We start from the raw sequence: 25,983 nt of genomic DNA on the forward strand, positions 1-25,983 counted from the left end.
CACAGGAAAGTCCACTACTCATAATGAGGAACTTCTAGAGACTGTATACTCTGATCTTGTTGGTCCACTAGCGCCATCTCTTGGCGGCAACAGATATTTTGCAACTTTTACTGAAAGTAAAACGAGGTATAGCATTGTATATCTGATGAAGAGCAAAGATGAAACGCTTGAGAAATTTAAATCTTTTGTTGCCACAGTTAAGAATAAGTTTGGAAAAGCTCCTCAAAGCCTACGTACTGATGGTGGTGGAGAATATTGCAATGCAGAATTTAAGAAATTTTTGCAATTTGAAGGCATTGAACATAAAGTCACTATACATCACTCTCCACAACAAAATGGTTGTTCTGAGAGACTGAATCGGACTATACAGGAAATGTGCAGATCTATGCTTATACATTCTGGATTACCCAATGCATTATGGGCCGAAGCTGTGAACACAGCAGTTTATCTACACAACAGAGTACCTTCAAAGGTGACAGGCATTACTCCATTTGAAGCCTGGTTTGGCAAGAAGCCAGCTCTGAAGCACATCAAAGCATTTGGTTCCAAGGCCTATGCTTTTATACCAAAGGAAAGGAGAGGAAAGCTTGATCCTCGAGCTGAAGTTGGACTAATTGTAGGGTATGCCACTGGTGGAAGAGGATACAGAATTTACAATCCTCAAGAGCACAGAGTCAAAGAACAGAATGTGGTGTATGTGGATGAGAGCCATTTATTACATGCTTCTAATGCAACTGAATCCACAGTGACAACTGATCCAAGTGATACAGAAACTGCTCCTGTAGAATTGGTCGATTGGTTACCTGCAGTGACACCCGGGAAACCGGCAAGTCCACCTTCTCAAGAGATTACCCAAACAGAAGGGGAAGCAGGGACTGGACCAGAGGAGACAGAAGCAGCAACCACTGTGAGACGATCGGAAAGAAGCAACAAAGGAAACCCACCAGAGAAGTATGGATTCTGTGAAACTGTGCAACTTATCCAAGAACCTAAGAACTGGAAAGATATATGCAAACTACCTGCTGATGAAAGAGACAAATGGATTGAAGCAATGGAAGAAGAACTGCAATCCATAAATACAAAACAAGTATGGACTCTCACAAATTTACCCCCAGACAGAAGACCTGTTGGATGCAAATGGGTGTTCAAAATCAAGCACAATGCTGATGGAACTGTTGAGAAATACAAAGCACGTTTAGTAGCTAAAGGATTCTCCCAGGAATATGGAACTGACTACTTTGAGACTTTTGCACCAGTTATCAACCATGCAACGTTCAGGACACTACTCAGTGTTGCAGCATCAAGAAACATGATAGTAGAGCATCTGGATATAAAGACAGCCTTTCTCAACGGAGAATTATCTGAGGAAATCTATATGGAGCAACCTGAAGGATTCCAGATCAAGGGAATGGAAGATCATGTGTACAAGCTCAACAAAGGTCTATATGGCTTAAAGCAAGCAGCAAAAGCCTGGTATGACAAAATATCAGGGCTACTACAAAAGCAAGGATTCAAGCAAGGAAAAGCTGAACCATGTCTGTACACCAGAGTTAAAAATGGACAATATCAGTACATTCTTATTTATGTTGATGACTTGATAATATCTTGCCAAGACAGACAAGACATCAAAGAAATAGTTGATGGACTGAACAAAGAGGTAGAGGTGAAGCAACTTGGAGATGCACAACATTACCTCGGAATACAGCTAGAAAGACTTGAAGATGGAACCTTTCTTCTAAGTCAGAAAGGAAAGACATTGGACTTTATAGAATCTATTGGCATGAAAAACTGCAATGCGACATATATACCACTTGAACCTGATTACTTGAGAGAAAGAGATGGAAAACCACTTAGGAATATTGGTGAATACAGAGAAGCAATTGGAAAACTTCTGTACTTGAGCAAAACCACAAGACCTGATATAGCAGTAGCTGTTAGCATCTTATGCAGAAAAGTAAGTTCTCCTAATCATCATGACTGGAATGCGATAAAGAAAATAGCAAGATACCTGAAAGGAACAGCAGACCTAAAGCTGAGAATCTCGCCATCTGAGAAACCAAGACTGGTTGGATATATGGATGCCAATTGGGGAGAAGAATCAAGTGACTACAGATCAACCAGCGGATATCTATTCTTTTATGGAAATGGACTGATAGACTGGACTAGTAGAAAACAAACTATTGTAGCACAATCTACAGCAGAAGCTGAATGTGTGTCAGCGGCGAGTGCCTGCAGTGAACTAGAGTGGATCTTCAACCTGCTAAAAGACTTTGGAATAAATGAACCTATACCTGTAGTTATGTTTGAGGACAATCAAGCGTGTATTACTATATGCCAAGGAGAAAGTACTAAAGCAAGAAGCAGATCTATTGGACTTAAATGTGAACTTGTGAAAGATATGTACCAGAAGGGACTAATAGAAATTGAACACTGTCGTACTGAAGAAATGGTGGCTGATATTCTGACTAAACCATTGTCTAAAACCAAGTTTGAGTATCTTCGTGAAATGTTGAATATGTTTGATCCTAATGCTGAAAGAAAAGTTGAATGATGTTTGTTAAATATGAATGCATAATGACTTCCATGCTAGACCTTGAGAAGGGGTGTTGGAATATATGTGTGTTGCAAGGTCTGAGATTCAGTCATTATGGGGTTAATGTGTTTACCTACCATGCTATTGTTTAGATTGACCTGGAAAGGGAACCTGGCACAAAGCCAATAATCTGCAAGCCCGGGAAACTTGAGAGTGTTTGTAAACTGTTATTGGTCAACAGGTCAGGTGACTGTCCTTTCAGGGTCAAGAAGAAGGAGGAAGAAGAAGATTCTCCACCTTCCATTATCCCAGCTCTTTGTTGTAAAACAGTAGTGAGAAATGTAGCTCCAGGTGTTTTTGTTTTGTAGGCAACCTGTGACCCTTTTCCCTTTAGAAGTAAATGTTTTTTAAAAGCTAAACTCGTGTGCTGACTCTCTATTGATCCAAGATCCATTGCACCTATGATTTAAAGCTATTTTTAACCTTTTTTTTCCCCAACATTTAGGCCCCAATCCAGGCTGAAACGGGCCCAAAATGGCTGATAGTCAGGTGGGCGGGGCCACCTGACATGTGACCTCTTTGGAGAACTGCCAGAACTGTGTTCCGGCACGTTCCCCCTCAAAATGAGCCCTGCTCCTATATGTATAGATTAGTCTCTTGGCTCAGAGAGCGGGAAAGAGAGAAAGAGAGATTTGCTCAGAGCTACCCAATGAACTTATGGATAAGGTGAAATTTGAACTGGTTGGATAACTGGTAAATACTAGTTACTATGCCCAACAGTCTTCTTTACCCAAGAATAACTCCCTTCTACACATACTGGCAGAACCCCACCTATGTTTAGACCACAAATGAAATAGAACAGAATATGTAAAAAATAACTCCGACCAAAGTTCATCTTGTACTTCCCAGATCACACTTACCAGTAAGAATGGACTGGTCGACTCGTAATGTTGTGGACTTGATCTCAATGATCCGGATATCGGCAGGCACTTTGTCACCCACTGCAACAGGGAAAGGACATGGTGTCAGAAGTGTCTGCATCTGAAATCCACCAGCAGAAGAAGCAGAACACCAGGGAATGCCACCCTGCTGAAGAACATGCTATTGGGAAAAGGTTTTGCAGTGCTGTGGTTGAAATTGGAGGGTGATACTTGTGCTATTGAAGTGGGACTTACAGGGAGGTCATTGTGCATGGTGAAAAGGGAGTGGAATCTGATCCCATTTAGAGCTGTCAAATTAAATAGCATAAAATAAAATTTATAGGTACACATTGTCAATGTGTATTGGGGTAGACACACTGTCAATGTGTACTGGGGTATACTATAAGTAATGGCTATTTTACATTCATTTATCTATATCATTCATTTATCTATGCTGATTTTTATCCTAACATTGGTCCTACCAAGTGACTGGTGTCTACTAAAATCACAACTGGATACAGAAGTGAGACAAACAAACTTCAGTTATAAAAATGGCAAAAGCAGCCAACCAACTCAGAAGAGACTCCAAGGGAAGTGACCATCACTTGTATATTATCCAACACTCCCAAACTCTTCTGAAACAAGCAACTCTTGCATGCCAGCAGTGAAGAAGCATGGTGGACCTCCCAAGGAAGGGCATTACATAACCTTGGAGCTGCCACCAAGAATGCCGTCACCTCCCCAGGCCACCCTTCACACCTCAAGCAGCAAGGGGCACACGAAGGGCAAAAGCACCCAGATGTGCCAAGTGTTCAGATAGATTCACAAGGGCGGACACGATCCTTGAGGAACCTTAGTTCCATGCTATCATCATCGCGACTAATCTGTGAGCATTCCGACTAGTCACTGTCTGAGACTAAGAGCAGAACCACAAGTGACAAAAGGCACAGATTGGACACTTGTCAGTTTCCCTCAAGCTTTGATGGGAAATGTAGGCATCCTGGTCTCGCAGCTTGGCTCTCTGACTGCTGTCACATGGACTTTTCAACTGTCACTTGTCCAACATTCCGCCAAGCTGCCTACATTTCCCATCAAAACTTGAGGGAAGCTGACAAGTGTCCAATCTGTGCCTTTTGTCACTTGTGGTTCTGCTCTTAGTCACAGAATTCCGTAAGCTAATGTGGGTGTACAACATTGGTTTTCTTGACCTGGATAGCCCAGGTGAGCCTGATCTTGTCAGATCTTGGAAGCTAAGCAGGGTTGACCTTGGTTAGTAACTGGATGGGAGACCTCCAACAAAGACCAGGGTTGCAGAGGCAGGAAATGGCAAACCACTTCTGTTAGTCTCTTGCTATGAAAACCCAGCAGGGGTCACCATAGATGGGTTATGGCTTGATGGCTCTCTCCACCACTCGCAACATTGGCCACTACAGTTGGCAAGCGATATGATGCCCGTAGATCAGCCAGGCCTCCTATTAATTCTTGCACTCACAGAGTACACCTACTTCTTCTGAGTAGGGCTGCTAAGCCCCTTGGAGTGCTGGTGGGAGAGGGGGCGCAATGTCACGGTGTCATTTCTGGGAAAACACAGAATTGACATCCGTCCCCTCTAGGAATCACCAGAAAAGCTGTGGTTTTACCACAGGTGTTACATCATTTTTGGGTTTTCCCTGGAAGTGACATCACATAATCACCAATGGCAACCCCCCCATGTACCCCCCAACTCTACTTATAGGGGCCCCATTCCCTGGTGGAGGTGGAGGATCCCTACTCCCAGCCTCTGCCCCCCCCCCCCACCAGGGGGAGGGGGGAAGGTGCACGAAATGGGCCTGGGAGCTCCAGAGCGCATCATTACTAGTGTGACAAGGAACTCCTCTGGAGCGCATGAGTCCTCTGGAGCACACCCACCCACAATCTCCCCTGGTTTGGCCCCTGGGGGACTTGGCAATCCTACCTACTTAAGAGTTTTAGAAGTTTTGTCAATGCCATCCAATTGAAGTGAGGTTTGGACAGGGTTGATAGAATGGCTCCCATTTTGTGTTTCAAGGTTTTATCTTGTTTTGATACACTTTTTATGGGAAATGGCAGCTTTGTTTGGTGTTGGTCTTTCTCTGAAATTGTTTTTATCTTCTTGTTTAAATCTCCACATTTGTTTTCTGGCTTTAGTGGGATGGGTAGGCGAGATGTTCTTAAATGCTGGTTATAAATAGTTGTTTTAGGATTTTATTGCAAGCCACCTCACAAGTATTCCAGAAAGAATTCTTTATTGGCTAGTCAACACAGCTGAGCTTTCTGTCAGACCGACTTCTGGCTTCACCTTTTCAAGTTCCAGCCACTGGCTTGATCTTCAGTTGATTGTAAGCAGCTATGCTGCCTTATGATCTAAAAATCATTATATTAAAAACAGACTATCAAACCAATGTGGCATTACTGCAATTTCGCAGCAGGGCTGCTAAGAGCCACCTCATGCTCGCAGATCAAGATTCCTTCTGTCCTCCCATACCACCTAGACTCAGGGTCTCTCTAGACGTGCAGGTTTCGACAACCATACAGCAGTTAAAAAGTAAATGGCTTTAAAATTAGAGGAGAGCCCAAACGGCTGTGTAATGCCTCTGTGGAGGGAGGAGGAGCTCTTCCCTTTCCCCTCGAGCTTTTCCCCCTCATCAAAATAATATGGGAAGAATCGCCCCCTACTTTTACTGCTCCATGTGCACAGTGTACTCCATGTGGAGCAGAAAAAACAGGGAAATCCTTCCTCCTGTGCTATTTTGACATGGGAAATAGCTTGAAGAGGAGGGAGGACACCCCCCCCCCCAGAAGCATTCCATAGCTGTTTGGGCTCTCCTTTTTTTGAAACAGCTATTCTCCAAAGCTGCCGTGTAGCTGCAGGGAACTCAAGTTACATCTGGGTTCTTTAAAAACCTGCACATCTAGAGAGACCATTGTTCCTCCCAATTATCACATGAAAACACATATTTCTTGGCAAATCACGGTGCTGCAAAACTGCTGTAAAGTTGTCATTAAGTATACTAGTGGAAAATGCAGTAATACAACAGCACTAGCGGCAAAAGACTGTCAGACACAATAATGTAACTGTTAAAGACACAACCCAGGCCTCCCGTTTACCTACCTGGGGTGGGGAATTACCCGCTACCAGCTCCAATTTCCCATCCTGAGGAACTAAGCAGTGGGAGAAAAAATGGCCTCCACATAGTGACGCTCAAGGAATTTCCTCTAGTCTCTATGATAAAGACCACAGATACTAGGTGAGGCAGCGTACTGGCAGGAGACTAATGGAGTAGAAAATATGAGGGGCTGCCATTGTGAACAGCATGACATTATTTCCAGGGCTGATTTCATGTTGCTGTAGGATTCCGTGGAAAATTTATGGTTTTCTCGTAGAGTTTCTGCTATCGTTTCTATTGACTCCTCGAGCAACAGGACATAATTTCTGGGTTTACCCCGGAACTGACATCACGCTGTAAATGCAATGGTGATTTTTGCTTTATCCCCCTCTCCCACCTGCCACCACTATCCTACTGGGTGGCAGCAGCATAGAGCAGTAGGTGCTGGTGGGAGATCCCACACGATAGCGAGAGAATTGACAAACCCTACCTGAAAAAGATGCCACATCCTCCCTGGACACTCCTCACAATATCTTCCCGCGTTTGCTGAGGCACTGTTGGGAATACGCAACCAAACCTCCCAAATTCTTTTTTTTATTTTAAACTTTTCTCTTACAAATTGAGGTGCCAAGTGTCACCCGTTCTGCAGCTCTCTTACTGCCAGGTATGTTCCCTTCAACTTTTTAGAAGGATAATTCAAATCTGTGAGGTTTTCAGAAAATGCCTTTATAAGCCAAGCTCGAGAACCACTTTTATCCATACGAGTTCCTGCTGATATTAAGATCTGCCACCAAAGTTCTCCTCTGGGCATCATCAATTTTAGACATGAGCAGGGCTTTTTTTCTGGGAAAAGAGGTGGTGGAACTCAGTGGATTGCCCTTGGAGAAAATGGTCACATGGCTGGGGGCCCCGCCCCCTGATCTCCAGACAGAGGGAAATTTAGATTGCCCTCCGCACCGCTCCAGCGGTGCAGAGGGCAATCTAAACTCCCCTCTGTCTGGAGATCAGGGGGCGGGGCCACCAGCCATGCGACCATTTTCAAGAGGTTCCAGAACTCCGTTCCACCGCGTTCCAGCTGAAAAAAAGCCCTGGACATGAGACAGCTAGATGTAAGGCCTTTCTGGAAGAATCCCCTGTCCTTTGGGACTCATTCCCTTTGGAAGCTCAGCAGGTACTGATCTTTTCCTGTCTATTTTTAAAATTAAAAAAGCGAGCAAAAACTTATCTTTTTTTTTTTGCTGTATCATCTGAGTTTAAACAAATTATTCATCTGATGCTCAGATTCAATTTTTGTGGCTATTTGGTTAGACTATGTTGATCCTTGGATTTAGACCGGAATTGTTTTAATTGTCAATTGTTTTATTGTAAGCAGCTTGGGGAGCTGATATGGCTGAAAGGTAGTGTATAAATATTGCAAGTAGGTAAATAAATCCTTACACCTTCCAATGCTATTTTATATCCCTCTCTCTCATTAGCTTAGCATATCCAGTTATTTTTGGCATGCCATTTGCTCTACTGTACTCGTTTCACTAGTGATGGCTGCCAGCCATTTGTGATGCTCTGGACCATCTTTTAAGTTTTAAAGTTAGAATTTTTAATTGCATTCTGCCTCAAGGACCTTATTTGGCCAATCAAAGGTACATGCATTTAAAACAATAAAAAAGAAATAATCCGATCATGGCAGAACACATCTCTAGAGCAGACACTTGACTGCAGACACAAAAAGTATTGCAAATATGCTGACGGCCTGGTTTTACACACTTTCCCCACATTATTATTATGAAAGCACCATCAACAGGTACACCATTTTCCAGAGTACCAGACAATAGGTCCCTGCCCCTAAGAGTTTACAGTGTCAAAGCACAGCCCACAAGAAAGAGGAAAACTAAAGAGGAAGCTAGCAAGTCTTCGATATCATACCTGCCACTTCCACAATATCACCCGGGACAATGTCTCGAGCTCTGATCCTTTGGACACCACTCCTGTCCGCCCTGATCACTTTCCCCATCTCCGGTTCGTACTCCTTTAAGGCTTCTATGGCACTCTCAGCATTCCTCTCCTGCAAATGGAGCAAAGAGAAGCCATCTTTTTAATCCATCAGCAGAGTGTATACATGGCTACCTCTTTCTCTTTTTTTATCTTCAGAACAACCCTGTATGGTAGGTAGGTAGGCTGAAAATCAGAGGCTGCCCCAAAGTCACACTTGGAGCTGCATGGCTAAGCTAGGATTTGAACCCAGCTGTCCCTGGCTCGAATCCAGCAGCTTAACCACTACACCAAAGAAAAATGTGGTAGGTCTTATTTTTCACCCTCCCAAACAGAAAGCAGCTTGTTTTGCTGCAGCTGAATAAAACGGAGGCTTGCATGCTCCTTGTTTATCTGAAGTGTGCCGAGTGGCCACCCTCCATCTCCATCCCACTTGGGAAGGAAAAAAAATGAGGTCCTCCAAGGTTTCCACTTTCACAGGCATACATGAAACTACCTTCTACCGAGTCAGAACCTCGGTTTGTCAGGGTCACTATTTTCTGATTCCGCACACGTTGGATAATGCACTTTCAATGCACTTTATCAGTAGTTTGAGGTGGATTTTTTGTTCCGCACACAAAAAAATCTGTTCCAAATGATCTATAAAGAGGATTGGAAGTGCATTATCCAACGTGTGCAGAATATCTACAAGTCTACTCTGACTGGCAGCTGCTCTCCAAGGTGCCTGCCAGGGTCTTTCACACAATCAGCTTCCAGAGCCTGTAACTGGAGATGCTGAGAACAGAATCTGGGACCTTCTGCATGCCGAAGAGATGCTCTCCCTCTGAGGTACAGCCCACGCCTGCAGTGTTTCTGTCAAACGAGTCCCTAAAGGCTGTAATGGAGCTGCAACTGTTCTCACATTTGGTTTTAAATGCATCTTTGGCAAATATTCCTTTAAATTTTAGCCAATTGCTGCAAAAAACAGGCATTGGTTTTAACTGTGATATATCAACTGGATTTTGTTAAAATCTTCAAGACAGAGGGTGATTGCAGTTTTGTCCCCAACACTGAAAAATCAAACTTTCAAATCTAACCAGAGTTGCCACAAAATACAACAAAACACAAAATACAACAGTGACCAAATGACAAGCATTAGAGGACTGAACACCTCTGAGGAACCCATTTTTGGCTGCTCCTTAACATGCACAAAGCTGAAAAGCGAGCATTGATACAAATATATGACCACCAAGATATATGGCAAGCACTGATGAACATGTCTTGATGGTGTTGTGTTTTGTGCATTCTCAGAAATACATTGTGTGATACAGGGCTCTTCCACACCAGGTTTTTGATACAGCTTGGCTACTTAACTATATCTGGTTGTCCCCTCTGTTATGGACAGTATCAATCTCCAGTCATTGCTCTCCCAGTTTTTCATGCATTTTTTCAAACCACCTTTGAGGTGGTCTGAGAAACGCAGGAAAACAAGGGGAAAATCCGGGAGAGCAAGGAAGGGAGGGGAAAAACCAATGCAGCTAAGCAGCCGAGCTGCACCAAAAACCTGATGTGGAAAAGCCCAAGAATGCCTCCTGACAATAGGGTTGCCAGCTTCAAGTTGGGAAATTCCTGGAGATCTGGGGGGTGAAACCTGGAGAAAGTGGGGTTTGGGGAGGGAAAGGGCCTTGGCATGGCAAAATTCCATACAGTCCACCCCCAAAAGTAGCCATTTTCTCCAGGTGAACTGATCTCTGTGGTCTGGAGACAAGTTGTAATTCCAGGAGATCTCCAGCCACTACCTGGAGGCTGGCAACCCTACCTGACAACCAAGCAGCAGGAATCAAAGCCAGCCCTAGATGGAGTGCCTCAAGAAGGGGATATAGGCTCATAGCATACCTGCCACACTCCAACCACCGCATTGGCAATGAGGATCATAATGATGACAACAGGTTCCACAAAAGCTGTTGTGGTTTCTTCTCCTTCCTCAAAGCATGCCAAGACCTGCAGAAGCAAGAAAAAGACAGAAGAAAGCAACCGTGTTCCCCTTCTCCCACAGAAAAGCGGGCAACTAGCACAAAACAGTAACCACAACAAGCTAAGAGCAAGAGTCAAGTAGCACCTCTAAGACTAACAAAAATGTGTGGTAGAGTATGAGCTTTCATGAGTCACAGCTCATTTCTTCCTGTGACTCATGAAAGCTAATATCCTACCACAAGTTTTGTTAGTCTTATAGGTGCTACTTGACTCTTGCTCTTTTCTATTGCTATAGACTAACATGGCTACCCATCTTGATCTACCAGTGGGAAGAGCTGGTTGAATCAACCCAACACTTCCCTTACATGATGGGTGGCATTAATATGCAGGGCATGTTACTGAAATCCCAAAGTGAATTTTTATTGTCCACGAATGAGCCGCAACCTTTCATATTAAGATCCCCCACCTACCCTATCTTGAAAATATAGGCATGAAACAGGTAGATGTGTACTAGACTTACCTGCTTTTTAAAAACACACACATAACAAAATTAAAAAAGTTTATTAAGAATGCAGAACCTTAGTGGAGAACGGAAGTGTTTAAATTCATCTTAGTGGTTTCAAAACTGTAGCTTTCAGGGGTTGACTGCGCTATCACTGCCCAATCAACCCAACCTGATTTGGAAAGGAAAAAAGCACATGAAAAGCTACTGCTTTGCTCCAAAGAAAGCACTCTTTGCATGGTTTGAAAAGGGATGGAGATACCCTGTTCTAGTTAGGGATGCATTGATTTTCCTGGTTCCATTTCTTTATTGTCCAAGATTTCACTCTGTGCTGCTGTCAGTCCTTGGCAGATAGAATCCCCAAGTTCTCCACAGCAAGTACGCCAGTGTATTGGTTGAAGTAACTTTATTAGAGATTCAGCAAGTTCAAGGTGCTCAGACAAGTGCATTGGCAGAAGTGACATAACTGGGGTTGGTGATGTTAGTTATAGGCCGGGCTTTTTTTCAGCGGGAACGCGGTGGAACGGAGTTCTGGCACCTCTTGAAAATGGTCACATGGCCGGTGGCCCCGCCCCCTGATCTCCAGACAGAGGGGAGTTTAGATTGCCCTCCGTGCCGCTGGTGCAGCGCGGAAGGCAATCTAAACTCACCGGCCATGTGACCATTTTCGCCGAGGGCGATTTAAACTTTAAAAAACTCCCCCCTTCAGCTGACCCAAAGTGACGTCATTGTGCGGTCCTGAGTTCTGCCACTGAGTTCCACCACCTCTTTTCACAGAAAAAAAAGCCCTGGTTATAGGGATAAGGGCCATTAAAGTTTTTGGGCGCAAAAGAGCCAGGGGGGTTGTCAGGGAGAAGCTAGGTTTAGGCCGAACAGAACAAAGAATGAAATAATCTCAGTTCCCAAGAAAGATACATTTCAAGCTGGCCGCAGCTAGCCTTCAAGGACACTTCTGGAGGCAGCAGGGAAGGAGAAAGTAAATACATGCGAGATAATCTACTGCCTTAACATCAGTAAGAAACTTCTCATGCCCTCAGAGAACCAGTACGTAACACAGAATACATTCATGGCAGATATGAACACGAAATACATTCATGGCAGATATGAACACAGAATACATTCATGGCAGATATGCAGACAGGCATATATGACAGCTGCATTTTACACTTCCTCAATACCAGTTTAACACAGATAAATTCTGGGAGCTACTGGCCACAGCTTTCAGTTCTTTTAGAACGTTGCTTATCCTCTAAATTGTGTTTTAATGTGCTGTCAAGTCACCTCCAAGCAATGGTGACCCTATGAATGAAAGACCTCCCAAATGTCCTATCACTAACAGACTTGCTCAGATCTTGCAAACTGGAGGACGTGGCTTCTTTTATTGAGTCAAGCCATCTCATTTTGGGTCTTCCTCTTTTTCTACTGCTTTCCACTTTAACTAGCATTATTAACTTTTCCAGAGAATCTTGTCTTCTTGAGATATGGCGAAAGTACGATAGCCTCAGTTTTGTCATTTTAGCTCCTAGGGAAAATTCAGGCTTGATTTGATCTAGAACCCACTTATTTGTCTTTTTGGTTGTCCATGATATCTGCAAAACTCTCCTCCAGCACCACATTTCAAATGAATCAATTTTCTTCCTGTCAGCTTTCTTCATTGCCCAGCTTTCACATCCATACATAGTAATGGAGAATACCATCGTGTGGATTATCTTGAGCTTGGCCCCCAGAGAGACAGCCTTATCTTTAAGGATCTTTTCTTCTTCGCTCAAGGCCGCTCTTCCAAGTCTCAGTCTTCTTCAGATTTCTCAGTTGCAATCTCCCTTTTGGTCGATGATTGAGCCAAGGAATAGAAAATCTTGAACCATTTCCTCATTGTCAACTTTAAAATTGTATAATTCCTCAAAAAGAGTCCAGTAGCACCTTTAAGACTAACCAATTAAATTAAAGGTGCTACTGGACTCTTTGATTTTGCTACCACAGACAAACACGGCTAACTCCTCTGCATCTATAATTCCTCAGTAGTCATTACTTGCGTTTTCTGGATGTTCGATTTGTACTAAGACACATTTGCAAAAATAAAAAGCCTCTCTTGATGTAATTGTATTTATGAGCGCATCAAGATTCTTTTTGTGCATTGTTTTGTTGATGTGCACCCATGGTTCTGCACACTGGAAACATGCTGCGCAATAAGAAACTGTCTAGGAGCAGAGCCCCCCCCCCAAATCAGAAGAACCCCTGGACCAGCCCCACAGCCACCAGCCAGCCAGAAGGCACACCCTAGCACCCTAATAGACTAAACTACCAGGCTGCCACCAGGATATACCATCACTTCATCATAGGGCCAAGCTACACATGACGAAAGACATTTGAACGGCAAGTGGATTGATTGGAGGGCAAGTGAACAGGGAGAAATACACTTGCTGTTCAAGTGTCATTCGTCATGTGTAGCTTAGCCCTCAGGCCCTTTGAAACGCCTTTGCCAGTGCATACCCAACAACAGAAGAGGAAGGACGGAAACTGAGAGGGGCCTCACAAGTAGTCCATATGTCTCCTGAGTCTTTCCAATCTTGTGAAAGGTCAGGACGGAGACACAACAGAGCCTGAGAAGCTTGTCGCTCTGGCCTCATAATGGGCCAAAGAGGAAATCAGACTGGGCTGTGAGGGGGATGCTGGGAGGAAGAAGAGGAGGAAGAAGGTGAAGGGAATGCTGCCTCCCTTCCAATCTGAGGCCCTGCTGGTCCTGGGCACAAGGGAGTCAATGGAAGAAGACCAGCCAATGGGGGCAGGTCTTGGCTTCCCACAAGCTCCACGGAATCTTCATACAATTACATGACAATTGTAAGAAACATATCAGTGCATACATGAACACTGGTTATAGGGCAGAAAAAACCTGTGTGAATGAACAGAAGGAACCGAGGCTAGATACACTGCATACGCACAGCACTTTGTACAAAAACTGGAAAGAAACAATGGGGTATTCTCTAGGGTTCCCAACTCTTGGTTGGGAAATTCCTGGAGATTTGTAAGTGGGAGCCTGGGAAAGGGGGGGCTTGGGGAGGGACCACAGCAGAGTAGAATGCCACAGCTTCTAAAGGAGCCATTTCCTCCAAGGGAACTGATCCCTGTAATCTGGAGATCAGTTTTAATTCCAGGAGATCGGCAGGCCCCACCTGGAGGCTGGCAACTTTAGATTCTCCTAATGTATCGGTTCCACTTTTGAAACAAGAGCAAGCAATTCAGACTTCAGAGAAGGAATTCAGATGAGAAGAATTGCAAAAGCTTCTTTTTCATGCCAGCGTTGGAATAGAAGTCCAGCCAGGAGGTCCTCACGCACAGTCAGGCATGGACTGGCACTAACGTGGCCCTGGTGCAAGCCAGGCGGAGAGGCCCATGGCTATTTGGCTCTAGGGCACGGCTGTGTGTTGTCCTGGCTACTAGCAGCCCTCCAGAAACTTTCCCTGTGAGTTAAATGGCCAGTCAGTCTTTGCATACAGTAGATGAAGGTCATATTAAAAAAAACTGTGCATGAGAAAACTCCTCTCTTTTCGCTTGTGGAACAGATGATGGACACTGGCTTGGAGAAGCGAGTCCATGCAGTAGAAGAAGTTCAAAAGAAGATCTTCCCCTACATGGGTTGCCAGCTCCAAGTTGGAAAATTCCTGGAGATCTGGGGGGTGAAACCTGGAGAAACCTGGAGAAAGTGGGGTTTGGGGAGGGAAAGGACCTTGGCATGGCTTAATTCCATAGAGTCCACCCCCAAAAGTAGCCATTTTCTCTGTGGCCTGGAGACCAGTTGTAATTCCAGATCTCCAGTCACTACCTGGAGGCTGGCAACCCTATCCCCTACACACAGATTAAGAAACTCTGGTTTGTACCTCAAAAGCTCCAGCAGTGATATTAGTCACATGTTCAACACCAAGACTTGTCTAGTTTAATTGCCACTCCTTAATTTGTAAAGGCGAAGGCACCACACTGGGCAGACATTTTGAGAAATCATTTAAGTGCCAGCCGGCAATCAACCCACACCGACTGACCCAACCCTGCCTTGCTGTGTGTGTGTGCCAAGCTGCCTGCACACATACAAAAGGAGAGCAATGCCAAGCTGCTGGCCTAGCAACCTAATCTGAGGTCCCCCTCCCATGTTGACCTTCAGGGAGGGCTGGGCAATTTCCTTTCCTTCGATGGAAAAAACAACAACACGGCCCTCTCTCCAAATACTTCACAGCAATTAAAACCAGGCCTAGTTTTAAATGCAAGGAGTTTTACTAGAGTCAGATCGAGCGAACATGTCGGCCGTGTGTCAGGTTGGATGGCTGACCTGTATGTTTTAAAAGGTTATCATATGAGCTCTAAGAGTTGGACATAAAGTTTAAAAAGTGCAGCGTTAGAGAGCTGGACTAAGGCCTGTGATACTCAGAGCCAAGCTACGAGTGACGCCTTACACAGGTTGGACACTTGTCAGCCTACCTCAAGTTTTGATGGGAAATGTAGGCGTCCTGGTTTTACAGCTTGGCTCTCCATTACAGCTGCAAGACCAGGATGCCTATATTTCCCATCAAAACTTGAGGGAAGCTGACAAGTGTCCAACCCGTGTCAGGCGTCACTTGTAGCTTGGCTCTCAGGTTCAATTCTCCATTCTGCCATGGGAGCTCGCTGGGTGACTTGGGGCCAGTTACACACACTCTCTCAGCCAAACCTGCCTCACAGGGTAGTGGTTGGGAGGATAAAAGAGTGGAAGAACGATGCTGTAAATTTGTTTTGGCCCTTCTCTAGAGAAATAAAGAGTATAAATATCTAAATAAACTAAATATTTTAGCCTCTTCCTGAAACCTCAGGAATCAAAGAGGGGGAGCTATTTTACCGCTTCGCTTGACAGCTCCTGCTAGCCCTTTAGCACACATGCGTCCTTCATTATATTTTTATCTTGCTTTTTTTAAAAAAACCTGGCTCACAAGAATTAAAATATAAATACCAATATAAGATATAAATACAAGTGGCAGTTAAACTTCAATACGGTTCTTCGGGGGGGGGGGAGTTCTCAGCTGGAGCTGAGCAGAACGGAGGGTGCCTGCCTGGTTGCTTCTCGGTCCTTCTGTTTCCAGCAGATTCTGTTCAGAAGCCGCTAGTCCACATCGTCCCATGAGGCCTCTTCCCCAATCCCATCAAACACCACTCTTCAGTTATGGCCTCTGACTCTCTGGGGCCAAAACTGAGCAGACCTGGCAGCTCTAACTCTTTCTTTGGGGCTCCAAAGAGATACTTAATACGTGCAAGTAATTGTCCATCCCAGGCTCAGGCAGACACTTCACTCTGGACAGCAACCTCCTCTCCTAAAAGCACCTGCAGTCCCGCTGACCAGGCACAGGGACAAACCCAGACCTAGGACTCCACGGGATCCAGATGTGGTTTGCAGAGCGAGACATGGAGGGGAGGGCCATCATGGTCATATGAAGCTGACATACCAAGGCAGACCTCTGGGCCATCTAACTCAGTACTGACTCTGAGCTCCCGCTTAGGTTTGCCAGATCGTATCTTAAAAAATACCAGATTCACTGGAGCAGATTGTTTTGTGTGCGTGCGCTCCTGGGTCTAGTGTGATGATGTCACATCTGGAAGTCAAAAAGAGTCCAGTAGCACCTTTAAGACTAACCAATTTTACTGTAGCATAAGCTTTCGAGAATCACAGTTCTCTTCGTCAGATGCACATCTGGAAGTGATATTAGCTGCCCCCACCTACCTGGGCGGCTTTTGCAGGGGCTGTGCTTCATTTGGGGCCCGCTGCAGCACACTCCCTAGAGCTCACCTTCCCAGGACACCTCTGCCTGCCGAGCCCCAGAGGGCCACCGCTGCAGCTCATTTGCAGGGCAAAGTGGTGGGGTGTGGGCAGGCGCAGGGTGCAGGGTGACGTGCTCTGGATGTGCATTGAGGCCAGAGGCAGTCTTGCCAGCCACTCATTCCACGTCCAACTGGGGTTGCTAGGTATGCGGAATTTTGATTTCATTTTCCCTGAAAAGCCCAAGAAAATACTGGACTGTCCAGGTGAAAACTGGACACCTGGCAATGCTGCTCCCTTTGCTCCCCACACCCTGCCCTCCCCAGACTCCTCCCTACCCCCCAAATCTCCAGGAATTTCTCAGTCCAGAGTTGGTAACTCCAGGGCTTTTTTTCCAGGAAAAGAGATGGTGGAACACAGTGGGTTGCCCTCGGAGAAAATGGTCACATGGGTGGTGGCCCCACCCCCTGATCTCCAGACAGAGGGGAGTTTAGATTGCCCTCCGCGCAATCTAAACTCCCCTCTGTCTGGAGATCAGGGGGCGGGGCCGCCACCCATGTGACCATTTTCAAGAGGTGCTGGAACTCCGTTCCACTGCGTTCCAGCTGAAAAAAAGCCCTGGGTAACTCTATGGGGGACCCAAGATGGATGGATGTAATGTGCGGCACAGGGGCTGAAGGAGAGGGCGCTGGGTACAAAGGCCTCTGAGCAGCTCTCTCACCAGCACTCGGCCAATTAGGTCTCCCCCGCCCCACCCGCATTATTCAACTGCAGCAGAGGTTGAATGCTATGGCACACAGAGGCACATGGCACATATCCAGCACACGCCAGGCTTGGAACATCTTGTTGCTGCTGCTGCGCACTAAAGCTTTGAAAACGTAATTTGAAAATAGAGGATTAAAAATTTGGCTTATATAAATAAGTGGGAAGAGGAGGAAAGCAGGCCAAATTCTGCTGTCCAAGTACTTTTCCCAGGTGGGAGTGCAATTATGGGATAGGCGGCAGCGCAGACCTCCAAGCCTTTCAAAAGCCCAACAGTCAATAGCCGCCTCATGTTTGCTGCCACGATAGAGACTCGAGAATGATTATTAGCAAATTATTGTTTCTTCGTTCTCTCTCTCTCCTTTGCCCTCTTCCTGCATTCTCCGTAGAAATCTTCTGCGCGCAGCTGCAAAGCTTAGTTCTCCTTGTACGGGTGGAAAGCCATCTCGAAAGCCAAAAGGAACTGGTCCCTGTTGTTTTAATGACACGTTCAGAAAAGGAGCGGACCCATTTGTACAGGCGCTACTTAATGCCAACAGAGCCATTCAACTCTTGGTGTTTTCATTTTATCAGATTAAATAATTGACTTTAACGAGAAAACAATGTGGGGGTGGAGGAACGGAAACCCACCAAGAGTTAATACTTCAAATGTTAAGATCATGCAGTGGAAAAAAAACCCTGCAATTGAACATTATTTTATTTAAAGTTCAACTTATTGGGGGGGAATTGTCAAGTCTCCGCTTTGCTTATAGATCTCTGAGCACCTGTATTGGATTTGGGCAGGTTTATCCACTTCTCCACTGTTGGAGGACCAGAAATGAAAGAATGGATAAAAAACACTCTTCATAAATGACGAAACACATAAATATCTCTCTATATAGTGTTCTCATTTGTGATTTTGGATACTGTAGAACATCTCCATGTATACAAATTAATATTCCCTAAATATATTACTATTGAATTCTGTTAAGGGAACGAGTGTTCTCCTATTCTCATAAATAGATCTCTTTAAAACAAATCAAAAATTCTAAAACAGATCCATAGCTTGACACTGAGGAGGAGCTAGTTCTGGCTCCCAGAACCCAGAAGTAAAACATATACTTTGCATATAAAAGGATCCATATTAAGTTCCCAGTGGCTTTGATCTAGCAATGCACAAATGGAAACAGAGTTAACACCGTTCCATTTGTGCACGATCTTGTGCAAACATCTAACACTTTCCTCCTTCTATTAGTGCCCAGAAATTGCAGGTGGGCTTGGGTAAGCCATTCCTCTCGGCCCCAGCTCCCCAGCTGTATCATGGGGATAATCAGGGGTCATTTCGTAGAAAAAGAGCTGTAGGAACTCATTAGCATGGTTCATTAGCATAACCGATTTGCATATGCCACGCCCCGTTTTGGACCCAATCCTGGCCATTCAGGGCCGAAATTGGGCCCATAATAGCAAAAGGGGGCTGAAAATGGCTGAAAAGGGGCCCAAAATGGTCAGGATCAGGCAACTGCTGAGTGGGAGAGTGATCCACCACCCGTCAGAGACCTGATCCAGGCCGTTTAATCCTGGCTGTTTGGGGCCTGGTCCTGGCCCCGATCCAGCCCAAAATGGCCAAAAATCAGGTGGGCGGGGCCACCTGTATGTGGCCTTTTTGGAGACCTACTGGAACTGCGTTCCTGTGCATTCCCCCTCAAAATGAGCCCTGGATACTTATGAGAATTTGGTTCCAGCTTGTATCTTGTGCAGATAAGCCAGATTCACACATTGCAACACCCTCCAAATTTCACTTATTTTCTGTTTATAGATCACTGACAATTTTGTAATATTTTTGTAGTTTATTTGGCAGGTTACAGCTCTTTCCATTTCCGTCTGTATAAAAACATTTATGGATTGTGATTGGATTCATCTGTTCGGTGAATTACGACTCGGGAGTTAATTAAAAATAACAGGAAAGGGAGAACAATTAATAGTTGTTGTTATTGTCTTATGGTGGGTAACTCTGTGCCTTGCAGAGATTTGATGTCTTAAAAGACGATGCTAAATAAAGGAGGGAGGATGAATGCCACAAAGCTCTGAAACATTTCTTATACGGCATCTTTCCTTGTAAGCTTCTAAACCACCAGGGCAAAGAGTTATATTTGTTCCTCTCAGCAAATTAAAATATTTTCATATTCATCCTGATTTTAGACATCCATCTAGAAATGCTGCCAATTTTTTTTGTTTGTTTTTAAGCTATAAATGCAAATGTAGTTATTCACCAGTGTCTTTGCAAATGTCCCATCCAGAAAAGCAGATGGCATTAATTCTAAGAACAGAGGCACTTGCATGACTGACTGCTATCTCCACCCATGTAAACACCACATCACTGCAAGTAGAAAACTAGAAGATCAGGAAAAGGATTCTAGTAATTCCATGAAATGCTCCCAACACGTAATTTAAAAAAAAATCTTTTATTGCACGTGTACACACGTAAATACTTTAAATTTTGTTTTAATGTTTTGACTGTTTGCCACTTTAGGGACCGCGAATTTTTTTTAAAAATCCTTGCATGTAGAACACCAGCATGTCAAGGGAAGGAGGGAAACCTATCTCCTCCCTAAAATGCTGGTTTCACAGCTATCAGGTATCTTAAAAAGGAGACACACTGCATGAGTAACGCCGCGCTGTACGACTAAAACATTCCTGCAGGTAGAAAAGCAGGAGACTGAGGGAAGGGTTTTAGCATGACATGCTGGTTTTCTTCAGTTGTCAGACCTCTTTAAAGTGAGTCAGACCCATTTGGCAAGTTGGGGAGAGAATGGCAGCTTGTTGAGAATTATTAGCATATATATATTTACTGCCGAGGGAAGTATTAAGATGGATGATTCACTCAGGCCCACGGCACTCTATTTACTCATGCCTCTTGTTTTGCAAAGGAGTGGGTTTGCATACAGGCAACACATCCTTGAGGAACAGGGTCCTTTAAAGCAAAGAGAGCTGGTGGGAAGAGATGAGGCATCGGAGAGCAAAGGGGTTGTGGAAAAACGAGCCCAAAAAGGGAGCAAGATGGGAACCAACTTTGAGAAGGAAAGAAAAAGAGCAAAAATATGAATACTTCAAGACCCTCCAGGAGGGGGGGGGCGCTTTCTGGGACACAACGTTTGAGGAAGGGGTAGGATCCAGCAACAGCAGGGACCTTCCTGTCGCTGTCAAAAAGGCAGGGATGGCCTCTAGAGGGGATGACTGTTAAAATGGAGATCTATCAACAACTGTGAGCATGACAGCTAAGCAAAACCTCTGTGGTCACATGCAGCGTACCTCTGAATGCCAGTTGTTAGGGGACGAACAAAAGGGGGACTGCTCTTTCCACCATGGCCTGCTTGTGTGCTTTGTATTAATCATGATAACTGGGAATGGAACCTCCATGTTCAGAGGCAGTCTACCTCTGAGTTGCTGGGGGCAGAGGAGGATGCTCAGCTTATAGGCTTTTTGGAGGCATCTCAAGCTCAGCTTATGGGCTTCCTTGGGGGTGGACTAGATGACCCTGGAGATCCCTTCCAACCCTATGATTCTATGATCTGGTTGGCCAGATGCTGAAGCAGAGGGATCTTCGGTCTGCACCTGCAGGTCTCTTTTTAAAAATTGTATGCACCATCAGACCAGACTTAGATTCAGCAGCACCTAGCAGAGGACCTGTACTAGATTTTTGTGTGTGACTGTTCCCCCGACTTTCTCCAAATCAGTTGGGGATGAGGAGACACACTGCTGCTTGGTTTTTTCCCCATTTTCCCCCCACAAGAGACCTCACAGTCCTGCTGAATTCTAAGGCCAGAGTTGGATTCTTTCCACTGCATACACACAACCGTGCGCAAGCAACTCAACATCACATGCCGTAGAACAGATCGCTCAAAAAGCCCAAGAAACACAAGACCAATTCCACTGACTCATCCTAGGAGGCCGACCAGATGGGGGGCTTAAAATAGAATCTGTGGACATGCAGAACTAAAGTCTGGGAAGAATCTTAAGGCATTTGGTTGGTCTTGGCTTGGAACGTACGAGGACGCTCTGTGCAAGGCCAGAGCACGGGTCCTGCTGCTCAAAGGCTCTCCAGGGTCACAGACAGAGAAATGTCACCCGAAATCCTTCCAACGGGAGATGCCAATGCAGTCCGCCTTCTGCTTGCGATGCAACACGAGATGATAAGAGATTCAGTCTGGGACTTCTTGCCGGTCTACTCCTGAGATGGAATCCCTTCCTCCAAAACTCACAACGATGAAAAATTAAATTGCCTTATTTAGCGTCATCTGCTCTGACTAGCAGTGGACCTTGGAGAGAGAAAGCCCCCCCCAATACCTGTTGCCCTGAGATCTCTGAACAAAAGATGGAACCTGGGACCTTCTGCCTGCAAATTCCTCTGGGCCACGCCCTCTCCCCTGCTCACATGAACACAGAAAGCTACTGTTTACTGAGTCGGACCACTGCTCCATCAAGATCAGCATCACCCACTCAGACTGGCAGCGGCACCCCAGGGTCTCAGGCAGAGGTCCCACCTCAGTACACAGTTCAGTGCATGACTCAGGACCTGCAACTGGGTCTTATCTTGACTCAAGATGAGCCAGTATCACCCTCCTGTTTGGGTTTTTATTAATGTTTTTGTAAGAAAGGAAGAAAGGAGGTGGCCAGATCACCAAGGAAGACAGGGATAGTCCACCCAACACCAGTGTGCTTTATGGGGGCAACCATAGCTGCAAATAGCTCATCACCTAGGGCGAGTAAAAACCTCTTACAGGTGACCAGACAGAAAAGTGTTTGTAAACTGAGATAGAGTTGCCACAGTGCACTTTTCAAGGAGTTACAATGCTGCAAGTGACTAGAATAGGAGGGTGCAGGCAGGCTGGTAAAAGAATCTTTGAGGTCTAGTAACTTAGAGCCAAGCTACAAGTGACCCCTGACACAGGTTGGACCCTTGTCAGCTTCCCTCAAGTTTTGATGGGAAATTTAGGCATCCTGTTCTTACAGCTTGGCTCTCCATTTAATTGAAATTTACATAAACACACACACACACACTCAGGGGAGGGGAAGGGGGGCACCCGGCAAGAGCCCAACGCCTGCACTCCCCTCCCGACCACATGTTCTCCCTCCCATAGACTGCCGCTCTTTAAACTTCTGTAAGCTGCAAGACCAGGATGCCTACATTTCCCATCAAAACTTGAGGGAAGCTGACAAGCATCCAACCTGTGTCAGGCGTCACTTGTAGCTTGGCTCTTATCTGGTTATATATGAAAGGCTGACAACTGACTTGGATTCAATAGTACGAATTAAGAATATGCCACAAAATTTGGTAGTAAGGGGTCTAGCCACGTCTCTGTGCATTGTTTGTAGGGCATGCAGGCTTGACTGACCTGCAGGTTGAATTCTTGGGGGAAATGGTAAACCAGTAACTGGGCGGTACTCCTTCAGAACATCAGGGGAGGGCTTGCTTTTATGACAGAATATCCCTTTATACAAATAATTCCCTACATACACGGTGTAGCATATCAGGGTAGAATGCTTCTCCGTGACATGCAAGTTTTCTGCAGGAAGGGATTTTTTTTTCCAAAGTGGGCCATTCGGTCATGTAAGCCCCCTTCTGCAGACTAAAGCAGTACAGCCTAGACACCATTTACACCCCCACCAGCAATGATTAGGCATAACAGAACAGAACTATTCACTCCATTCCTCCCATGGACTGGAATAAAACCAGTTTATAAATTATCTGAACTAGCTGCCAAATCTCTGCTGACTTGAACCAGTAGTTCAGCTGCAGTTGAACCTAATCTGGAATTTAAAACAAAAACAAACATGGACTGAGTCTCTAGCCATATGTATGACTTCACCAACTGCACAATGCTATTAACTACATTTCTATTCTGCTCATATTTTGCCTTCAGCAGGCAAAATATGTGGCTCGCCCATCCTCCATTGTGTCCTCACAATAGCCCTGCGAGGTGGGCTGGGTTGAGAAAAACACTGGTCCCAATTTCACCTGAGCGAGCTTCATGGCTGGGAAGGAATTCCAATGCAGGGTGCTCAGCTCCTAGCCGGATACTGTAACCACTACACTGCACTGCCTTGCTCTGAATCCAAAGGCGCAAAGATTCATGCAGATACTTACAAACGAAACGAAGGCAGCCAAGAGAAGGATGCGTACTAGGAGGTCTTCAAATTGTTCCACCACCAGCTCAAAGAGCGACTTGCCTAGTAGAGAAGAAAGCAAAGACCCAGTGCTTCAGCAAGGTCCCGGGTTCAACTGGGCCCCATGCCCCAATAAGATCCAGGTCCAACAGACCCTTAAAGTTGGTCTTTAAGGGGTTATTGCACCCAGACCTTACTCTTTGAATGCAGATGGCTATCCATCTGAAACCACACCTCAATAAAAAAAGGCTTAAGGCTGTGATCCTATACACATTTACTTGGGAGTAAGCAAGAATTCCTGTGGAATTCTGTGGAACTTGCACCTGGGCCGTCGTCACACGGGCTTTTATTTAGCGCTAAAATGGCGCTATTTCCCGGCAAACACCCACCTTATTCCAACACTGTAGCGATTTTCTCTCTTCTGCTTTGTGCTTGATAGTCGCGCTATTTTGTGCCTCAGTGTGAATGCCTCACATCGATGTATTTCGCCTCGCAACGTCCTATGCCCTCCCTTCAATCCCAGAATCCATTTCTTCCTGCGACTCCCCCTTTTTTTATTTTATTATGTCCTTATAACGCCATAACGCCATAACACAATGCAAACTTTCTGCTGAAGTAAAAATGACTCAATCGCCATGGCAGAGTCTTCAGCGATGGGGATCACGTCAGACAGGGAGTTTTCTGCGGGCAAAGGGCTATTTATATAATTTCAAAGTTGGAAAAACAAAAGGGTCGTAATGTTTTGCTCTAACGGAATGTTTATATGCTGTTATTCCGTTATAGCGGAATTAAACGCCAGAATAATAAAAAGGAGGGGGGAGCTGCTTCTGCGCGGTTAGAGGAGAGAACAGAACAGAGTGCTTCGGTATGGACAGCTGGTGGCGCGAAGAGCCGTTAGGTGACCCAAAGAAACGTTACTGTGCCGATAACAGGTAGGACGCTATATGCTGTAAATTTAACGGAAGAGATGCCCGTGTGATGACGGCCCTGGTCTACACAAGCGGCAAACAAGGTCAAAGTGTTCCAACTGCAGAGCTTTAGACTGGGGTGGGGGAGAGATTAAGGTTGGACGTTTATTTATCTATTTCCTTCATTTATATCTCATTTTTCTCCCTAGTAGGGACCCGAAGTGGCCTACAACTTTCTCACATTCTCCCCTCAGACCTGGCTAGTTTCACAAAGGGGATGGCATGGGGTGAATTCAGACCACACCCAGGGCCTAAAAATAGCCTGTATGTGCATGCATCAATTGTAATATACTGCCAAATTCCCCAGGGGGGAAATGCTATCACAGAGCCAAGCTACAAGTGACTAATGACACTTGAATGGCAAGTGAACAGCGTGATCGAGTGGAGCGCAAGTGGAGGGCAAGTGAACAGGGAGGAATACACGTGAGTCTGTTCACTTGCCGTTCAAGAGTCATTCGTCACTTGTAGCTTGGCCCATAGTGTTGCCAACTTAATCCTCCCTCCAGGGCCATCCATCCATTAGGTAGCCCTACATGATCGCCTAACCAGTCCTGCTACCCCTACCCATCCATGGAATGTCACTGTCTTCCCATGCCCTCTTTTTTAAGGGGAGGAACTTGGCAGTCTGCTATGGTTGGTGAAGGCACCCGATGTCTCAATGAGAACTGAATACCTAACCTCACAGGATAAAGATTTTTCTAGAGATAAGCATATCCCCTCTCCCCCCATTTTGAATAATTTCTCATTTCTTTTTGTGCTGCATCCCACACTGGATTTTGTTTTAAATGAGATAATTTGTAAAATTCCAAGACTGAATTGACATAAGTTTGCCACACTCCCTCCCCGTCACGTTACTGATGCATACGAGTCCTGACTCTTGATAAAACACTACAACAAAGCAATCTAAAGGCAAGCACAGACATGAATGCATTGAGACTCTTCTTGTGTAGTGTTTTACCCATGTGCACATGCACTCTTGCATACTGGAGAAAGAGCACAGCAAAAGAATCTCAGGGCCAAGGTACAAGTGACAGATGACACTTGAACAGCAAGTGAACAGACTCGCGTGTATTCCTCCCTGTTCACTTGCGTTCCACTTGCGCTCCACTTGATCACTACGTGATACACGTACTGTATATGCGAGTCAGTTCACTTGCCGTTCAAGTGTCATTCGTCACTTGTAGCTTGGCTTTCAGTATCACGCACATATAATCACATCAAGATTGCTCCCCACCCACAGTACATATTCACATTGGTAACACAGAGTGAAAAGATGTGGCAAACTACACATGCATGGAGCTCTGTACAAAAATGAAA

At 45.2% G+C, this 25,983-nt stretch overlaps 1 protein-coding gene across 1 annotated transcript in view; it reads right to left on the minus strand.

The window, feature by feature from the left end:
- The window catches only part of ATP2A3 (ATPase sarcoplasmic/endoplasmic reticulum Ca2+ transporting 3), a 160,354-nt gene that overhangs the window by 69,692 nt on the left and 64,679 nt on the right, over window positions 1-25,983 (minus strand). The window contains exons 3-6 of the mRNA XM_055001359.1: window positions 23,679-23,761; window positions 10,440-10,544; window positions 8,499-8,637; window positions 3,454-3,534 (exon numbers count right to left, since the gene is read on the minus strand). Of these exons, the coding sequence (XP_054857334.1) occupies window positions 3,454-3,534; window positions 8,499-8,637; window positions 10,440-10,544; window positions 23,679-23,761 (408 nt within the window). The remainder of the gene's footprint in view (window positions 1-3,453; window positions 3,535-8,498; window positions 8,638-10,439; window positions 10,545-23,678; window positions 23,762-25,983) is intronic.

This window comes from Eublepharis macularius, chromosome 17, assembly GCF_028583425.1.
Source record: "Eublepharis macularius isolate TG4126 chromosome 17, MPM_Emac_v1.0, whole genome shotgun sequence".
Taxonomy (NCBI): domain Eukaryota; kingdom Metazoa; phylum Chordata; class Lepidosauria; order Squamata; family Eublepharidae; genus Eublepharis; species Eublepharis macularius.